Source organism: Palaemon carinicauda, chromosome 26 (assembly GCF_036898095.1).
Source record: "Palaemon carinicauda isolate YSFRI2023 chromosome 26, ASM3689809v2, whole genome shotgun sequence".
NCBI lineage: Eukaryota > Metazoa > Arthropoda > Malacostraca > Decapoda > Palaemonidae > Palaemon > Palaemon carinicauda.
The window spans coordinates 95,032,695-95,040,545 of record NC_090750.1 but is presented as its reverse complement, the minus strand read 5'-3'; the positions used below and the strand labels follow the sequence as shown (position 1 = coordinate 95,040,545).

Genomic DNA, 7,851 nt, shown 5'->3' with positions numbered 1-7,851 from the left:
GTCCTGAATCAATTTGAGCGTAACCCAGAAGAGAAGGAAGAAAAGTTCAGGTTTACTGATCAGCAAATAAGGCATGAGCGTCATTTACAAAGTATTTTCCAACAGGAACAAATGCCCTTCAAGTTTATAGACCAACATTGGGAGGATAGACTTGAAGGTTGAAAGTGTCTTCAAAGAGATGGAAGACAAGGTCACCGGCAATTTAACAGAGCACTACGGGGAGAACACACCTCAAGAAGTGGAGTGTGTCGAGTATGAAAAATACAACAGAATGAAAAGTAAATCTCTTGATAACATGGAAAAAGACAAACCGAGAAGCCAGAGACTCTCATATTTACAAACAAAACTGGAAAACCCCAAAGAAGGGAACATACATACATATCAAGGGATCTTTGCAAATCAACTGACCAAAACTTGGAGGATAGGCTTGAAGAAAAAAGTGCAGTGTGTGTTACTGAAGAGGAAGTGGAAGAAAAAAGTGCAGTGTGTGTTACTGAAGAGGAAGTGGAAGAAAAAAGTGCAGTGTGTGTTACTGAAGAGGAAGTGGAAGAAAAAAGTGCAGTGTGTGTTACTGAAGAGGCAGGCGAGGAACGTATCAAAACAATCTTGGATGATATCAAATGTGTGAAACAAAAATCCTCTTGCCCATAAGAGTGACATAGTCCAGGACTGTGTTACTGCTATCCAAAAGGGTTTGAAAACTATCCCAATACAGAAAAATAACATGCTATTGAGAGCACATTTAGAAAGTCACAAGCGAGACATTAGAAAGGCCAGAGGATCTTCAGTCCAGAAGGCAGTGCTCAAATTCCAACAGTGCTGGTGTCGGAATAAAACTGTCCAGTGGTAAACAAGACCAGCCTATTGGTCCCAATGGACCAAAGGAAATTGGTATCTTGGAAGATAAAACAATGGAAAAAGCAAGAATCAGAAAAAAATGAGGGAAAAAAAAATGCGACATCCTGAAAGAGAAAGAAAAGAAAGACATAACGAAACTACGGAATGCATTAGTGAAAACATTTTATAATAAAATGAATACCAGATTTACTGATGAGATGAAGACTCTGGGAGAGCAGGATACAGGATATGCTCAATGCCAAAATGATAACATTTCAGCAAACAAAACAAAAGGAGCTACAAGAACACCAAACAAACCTCATGCAAGAAAATAGGAGCCTCCTGCAAATCCTTCACAATCTTGAGAGGGACTTCACTTGCTATAAGGACCATGTTCAACGACAGCAGAGCGAGAAGGAATGCAAACGAGATCAAAGGCCAGGAGACATACAGGAGATCAATCGTTTAAAGAAAGAAAATAAGCTTCATCTGGAAGAAAAAGAGAAGATCCTTCGTGAACTAGAGGTAGAAAGAGAGAACATTGGAAAGCAAAAAGCTAAAAGGCATAAAGATATGAAGGATATGTGTCGTTTAAAAAAAGAAAAATGAGAAGGTCCTTCGTGAAGTGAAGGTAGAAATGAAACTAGAAAGAAAAGGAAGGCAAAATGCATCAACATAAGAAGAGAGAGGCACAAGAAGAAAAAATAAGAAATAATTGAAACTTTACAAAGTTTATACAAGGAATGTATTGAGGCAAATGGGAAAATGAAAGAAAGAATAAAAAAATAAAAAAAATAAAAAAATTAAAAAATTAAAAATAATAAAAAAAAATTTATAAACTATGAAATTAAAAAATTATGAACTAGAAATCCAATAAAATATATAAACTAAAAATTCAAGAAAATATTAAAAAGTATAAAATCCAGAAAAGGAAGAAATAAAAAAGGAATGGAGAAGAAAGAAAGAAAAAAGTAAGGAAAAAGGAAAAAAAAAAGAATGAAGGCACACTTGTTCTTGGATGCAGTGTTCCTTGATAAAGATTCACTTGTACTGTTTCTTTGTCAGGTGGTCAAAAGCAAAAGAAACAAGTCTGACTACTTCTAGTATGCTGTGTCCCTTGCAGAAGACTCCTTTGTACTGGAACAGTGAAACAAATATGCCTTGACTAGGGTATTGCACGTATCAAGATTGAATAATAATAATATTAATAATAATAATAATAATATTAATAATAATAATAATAATAATAATAATAATAATAATAATGTGGAGGATTAATTTTATTTTAATTTATTTTTGTTTTTGCCAAATCAAGAGAGAGAGAGAGAGAGAGAGAGAGAGAGAGAGAGAGGAGAGAGAGAGAGAGAGAGAGAGAGAGGAGAGAGAGAGAGAGTTGTTTTAGTATTGTTAAATCGAGACATTTTATTTGCTTTAGCCTTGTCATTAATGAGAGAGAGAGAGAGAGAGAGAGAGAGAGAGATGAAGAGAGAGAGAGAGAGAGAGAGAGAGAGAGAGAGAGAGAGAGAGAGAGAGAGTTTATTTACCTAAGTTTTGTCAAAACACCGCAAGAGAAAGTGTTTATTTGCTTAGTTTTGTGTGTGTGAGAGAGAGAGAGAGAGAGAGAGAGAGGAGAGAGAGAGGAGGAGAGAGAGAGAGAGAGAGAGAGAGAGAGAAAGTGTTTATTTGCTTAGTTTTGTGTGTGTGTGAGAGAGAGAGAGAGAGAGAGAGGAGAGGAGAGAGAAAGAAAGTTTATTTGCTTTAGTTTTGTCAGAGAGAGAGAGAGAGAATTTCATTTGCTTTAGTTTTGTTAGATCGCGCTGTGCGCGAGAGAATATGTGTGTATGTGCGTTTGTGTGTGCGTGTTTTGTGTGTCCGCGGTGCGCGCCGAAGAACAAGGATAATTAGCGAATGATTGTTTGAAGTTGGAAAGATTGTTGGTATATTTGAGGTTGTTTGTTTACATTTTTTAGCTAGGATAGGCTGTGATGAATGTCTTGGGCGAAAGCATTGGATCTCGGACTGTGGAAGGAGTCGGTTGTTATTTTTTTTTGTTCTTCGAAAGCCGGCTGTTTAGTGTTTTTTTATATTCGGAGTAAGATACTGTTTTTATTCATTTTTGTTAGGCGCGTTCGTGAATGATAGAAAGTTTATTGTTTATCTTTGATTATAGTGCGATAGTTAAGTTAGTTAGGAGTGTTCATAAGTGTTTTGCTTTTTTTTTTATTCTGGCAGGCCGTGATTCCTCCTGTGGAGAGTTATTTTTGAATGCCGATCTTTAGTTGACGACCTGGCCTGTATTAGATTGTTTTAAGACTGCTCTTGGATTACGCAACCGTTGATGACCTGGACTACGATTAGGATTACGATTTGATTGCACTGAACGATTTCCTTGATTTTGATGCCATAATGACCCAGCCCGTTTGAAGGATTTTCCGTTTGGATTACTGTTTATAAAGATTGTGTATGATGACGATGATGATGATGATACTGACACCTGTGACTCAAGGAGTTGAGGCCGTTATGGCAAATTAAGAACTCTTCGGTTACCATAAACTGTAGTGGTAGTTTGCCGTGAAAGGACAGTTCGGCTTGTGTGTGGCGACAGTGTTGGTGTCGTAATATATATAAACATATTTTGAGCTGGTGTGCGGTTTAGTATTAAGTTTGTTAGGTTTTTTTTTATTTGAATGGTGATACGGTTTTTTTTTTGGTATATTTATGAATTTAATGATTTGTTTTACGTGTAATTATTTTGGTTGTTGGTGGTTTATATGTTAAGCTTATTTTGAATGCAGAATTTTTTGCTTTTGGTTGCGGTGAATATAATTTTAAGGCTGTTTTGTTTTCATTTTCCTTCTGTCCAAGAGTCCAGTTTGAAGTAGAGTCAGGGGAAAGTTTGTATTGTGGGATATTGAGAAAGTAGGAGTGATCAAGAGTGTGGGGGGTTGTGTTTTGTATACATCCCGCTACATAAATTTGGCGCCCGAACAGGGACGACTGTTGAAGGTGGGATTGAAACTGGACTGTTGGACAAGGGTAAATAGGTTTGGGAATTACTTAGAATATTAATGGTATTGAAATGGAGTTAATGGAAGAACAGTTGCATATTTTAAAGGAGGAATTGCGGTTGTTTAATGAGCGAGAGGAGAGGTTGTTGTTAGAGAATGCGAGGTTAAGTAGTGAGAATGAGGAGATGCAAAGGAAACTTAGGGAACTTCAGGGAACTGTAGAGAGAGTGGAAGAGGGTGTTGAGATGAGGATGCGAGAAAATGAGAAACGAATGGAAGCTATGATGGGGCAAGTCATGGGGATGATGAAAACTATCATAGGTGAAGGTGCAGTCGGAGGAGTGGCTTCTGCTTCTGGTAACGGGTTGATTGTGGAAGAGGATAGGGTAAGTGATAATGGGGACGGTAGTGATAGTGATATTGAAAGTAAAGGGCCTAGACATAGTAAGATTGGAACGAAGGGTGATAGGAAGAAGGAGAAGAAAGGTAAAGATAATGTGAAGAAAGAAAAGAAGAAAGGTCAGGGTGTGAGTGAGGATGATCATGATTGGGTGAAGGTGGTAAGTAAGAAAAAGGGTAAGAAGGGGATAGTTAAAGATGGGACTTTGAGTGTAGAATTAGATTCATTGTATTCAAATGAAGAAGGCAACAAGAAGGGAGTAGACAGTGAAGATAGTAGTGAGAATGAAGTAGAGGAAGTTTGTAAGACAGTGTTTATGAGAGAGGTACCTAGGTGTGAAAGGTTTAATGAACATAGCCGTAGGGATGTATATGACTTCTTTAGGGAATATGAAAAGTTTTGTCAGGCTAAGTATGGGGATAGTAAGAGAGTTTGGGCTAGGGAGTTGGGAGAATTTTTGTCAGGATATTTGTTGACGATGTATGGGGTGATAATGAGTGTAGGAGAGGTTGAGTATGAAAGTGTAAAGAAGAGGATAATTGAACAGGTAAAACGTATGAAAGGTGGTGTTAGGTATAAGCGAAAAAATGATTTTGATGAAGCACGAATGAAGGTGGGTGAAGCAATCTCGATGTATGTATGTCGGTTAGAAACATTGGCTAGAAAGAAGTATGGGGACGAAGGAATAAATGAAAACAAGGAACTAATGAAGAAGTTTTTGGGTACAGTACCAGAGAGTGTGTGTGAGTTTATTAATTTGAAACGGAAGGAGAAAATGAGATGGACTAGAGAGAGATTAACTTGGGATGATATTTTAGAGATAGTTGAGGATTACGAGTTGGATAGGTGTATGAAAGAAAGTAAATCTGTGAGTGTAAGAACTGGAATGGAGGAATGTGTGCCAGAATTTGGTAGTTTTAGAGATGCTGTTATGAGAGGGCCAATGAGGGCAGCTGATAGTGTAATAGATAAAAGTGTTAGGGTGAGTAATGTAGGAATACCCATTCCGAGAAATGACGGGTTTAGACAGGGAAACCAAGTTTGGAGAAATAGAAGTGCTAGTATGCAGCAAGTTAGGTTAGGTAGTGGTATCCGTGAAGAGAGGTGTTATAGGTGTGGGAAGATAGGACATAAAAAGAACGAGTGTAGATGGGCATTAGGAGCATGTTTCGGGTGTGGAGAGACAGGGCATCGTATTAGCGACTGTAAGAAAGAGAAAGTGGTTAAGTGTTATCGGTGTGGTATGACTGGGCACATAGCGAGTGGATGCCGTAATAATCGTATGAATGTAATTTGTGGTAATTGTGGTAAGGATGGTCATTATGCTAGAATGTGCAAGGAGCTGCGGGGTAAGTGTACTGAATGTGGTGCAGATGGGCATGTAGCTAGGGTTTGTAGAAAGAAGGGATCAAGTCAGCCAGGATGTTCGGGAAACTAATTACTCAGAGGGTTCAGCTGGGTGAGTCCTCGTGTGTGTGGGGAGTGAATGTGATGCATGTTCGTGAGGGTTTATTGCATGAAGATGTGATGGGAGAAAGAGCACATGATTGCATGAGTGTGAAAATGATTTTTAATGGTGTAGAGTTGGTTGGTTTGATTGATACTGGTTGTGGTGTCAATTTAATGTTTAGGAATGCATATGATAAAGTAAAAGAGGTTTGTGAATTTAAGGGATGTAAGGGTGAAGTAAAAGGTATTGGTAATTTGCGTATGCCTGTGCAAGGAAAGTTGCGGGAAAATGTTATGATTGGGGGGCTGATGATGGAGGATAATGATTTTTACGTGGTTGAGGGAGCGAATGAGAAATATGATGTACTGCTTGGGTATAAATTTCTGAAAAAATGTGGTATGATTGTACATCCAAGTGTGAATATGATTGAAATAAAGGTTAAAGGTAATATTTGTGGGGAATTTTATTTAAAGGAAGACGGCAGAGTGAGTACGAAGGTGTGGAAGGGAGTGCCGTTGGTAGCAAAGGAAAGTGTAAAGTTATCGGGTAAGAAAGGTGAGGTTATTAGTGTAAAAGTTGCATGGCCGAGCAGTCTGGGAATTTCAAATAGTGACAAGGATGAATATGTAGTGGAAGGTATGGAAGCAGGTAATTTGGTGAAAACGAGTGCGTATATATATGATGGTGTTATGAATATGCAGGAACCCAAGGTGTATGTAAGGTTGTTGCCGTGTGTTAGGAGGAAGAGAGTACGTGGTATACGTGAGGGCGATTGCATGGGATGTATGTATACACTGATCAATGTAGAGGATGGAAGATATGTTAAGGCGAGACAGGTAATGGCTGGTAAGGTAAAGAGTGATGTTGATTGGGATTACGAAACGTTGAAAGGAAGAATTAAGTTTGATGAGAGTATAAGTGAGGTCGAAAGGGAACGATTGCTTAAGATGTTATGGGATAAGCGGAGAGTTATGAGTCTCGGTGACAATGATTGTGGGGGGTCAGACCTGCCAGAATTTAAAATAGTTCTTAGTGATGATACCCCCATATATCAGCGTCCCAGGCATTTTTCTCCGCCTATTGCCAAGGAGATAGAGGAGCAGTGTCAGGAATTAGAGCGTATGGGTGTAATAGAAAGGAGTGAGAGTGCCTGGAATAGCCCTATTGTACCTGTAAGAAAGCCGGATGGAAGTTTACGTATGTGTATAGATTATAGGAAGGTGAATGAAGTAACTGTTAAAGAACGTTTTCCGATGAATGTAGTGTCTGATTGTGTTTATAAGATGCATGGAATGAAAGTTTTTACTAAGTTAGATTTAGTTAGGGGCTATTACCAGATGCCTCTGGCAGAGGGGAGCAGGCCCATTACAGCATTTTCGAGCAGTAATTGCCATTATCAGTTTAAGAGATTAAGTTTTGGCCTTGCTAATGCGCCTGCTGCCTTCCAAAGAGCGATGAATGTTGTATTGGCTGGTTTCGATTGACAGAAGGTGACTGTTTTTATAGATGATATTCTGATTGCGAGCGAGACTGTTGAGGAACATATGCGGTTGCTTGAGGCAGTGTTGATGCGGTTAATTGAAGTTGGTGTGAAAATTAAGCTTGAGAAGTGTACATGGTTGTCCAGGGAGGTGGAATTTCTTGGGCATGTAGTGGGTGAATCTGGTATAAGGAAGAGTGACAAGTTTGTGAATAAGGTGCGAGAATTTCCACGTCCCCGGACTGTGCGTGAGTTGCGAGGTTTTCTTGGTTTGGTTGAGTTTGGGCGCAAGTTTGTTAGAGATTGTTCAGGTATAGGGAAGCCTTTGAATGAATGGACGGGTAAAAGGAATAGTACAAAATTAAAATGGGATGATCGGATGATAGAAGCGTTTGAAAGGTTGAAGGAAGAGGCCGCGAAAGACGTCACTTTGGCATTTCCAGACTACAGTGAAAATGCGAATATGCTAGAGTTGTATACGGATGCGAGAGGGGTTAGTATGGGTGGTTGTTTGGTTCAAATGCAGAGAGTAAATGGAGAAGAGCAATTGAGAGTAATAGCGTATGTTAGTAAAGCATTTAATAAAGCTGAGCGTAAGTATTCGACGATTGACAGGGAATTGGCTGCAATACGATTTTGTGTGAAAGCGTTGAAAGTATTTTTGTATGGTGTAAAA

At 38.8% G+C, this 7,851-nt stretch overlaps 1 protein-coding gene across 1 annotated transcript in view; it reads left to right on the top strand.

The window, feature by feature from the left end:
- LOC137620068 (ribonuclease Y-like) overlaps window positions 1-162 on the top strand; it is a 651-nt gene extending 489 nt beyond the window's left edge. Inside the window, exon 1 of the mRNA XM_068350344.1 lies at window positions 1-162. This exon is cut by the window's left edge and continues 489 nt beyond it. Coding sequence (XP_068206445.1) covers window positions 1-162 — 162 coding nt within the window.
- Window positions 163-7,851: the final 7,689 nt, after the last annotated feature.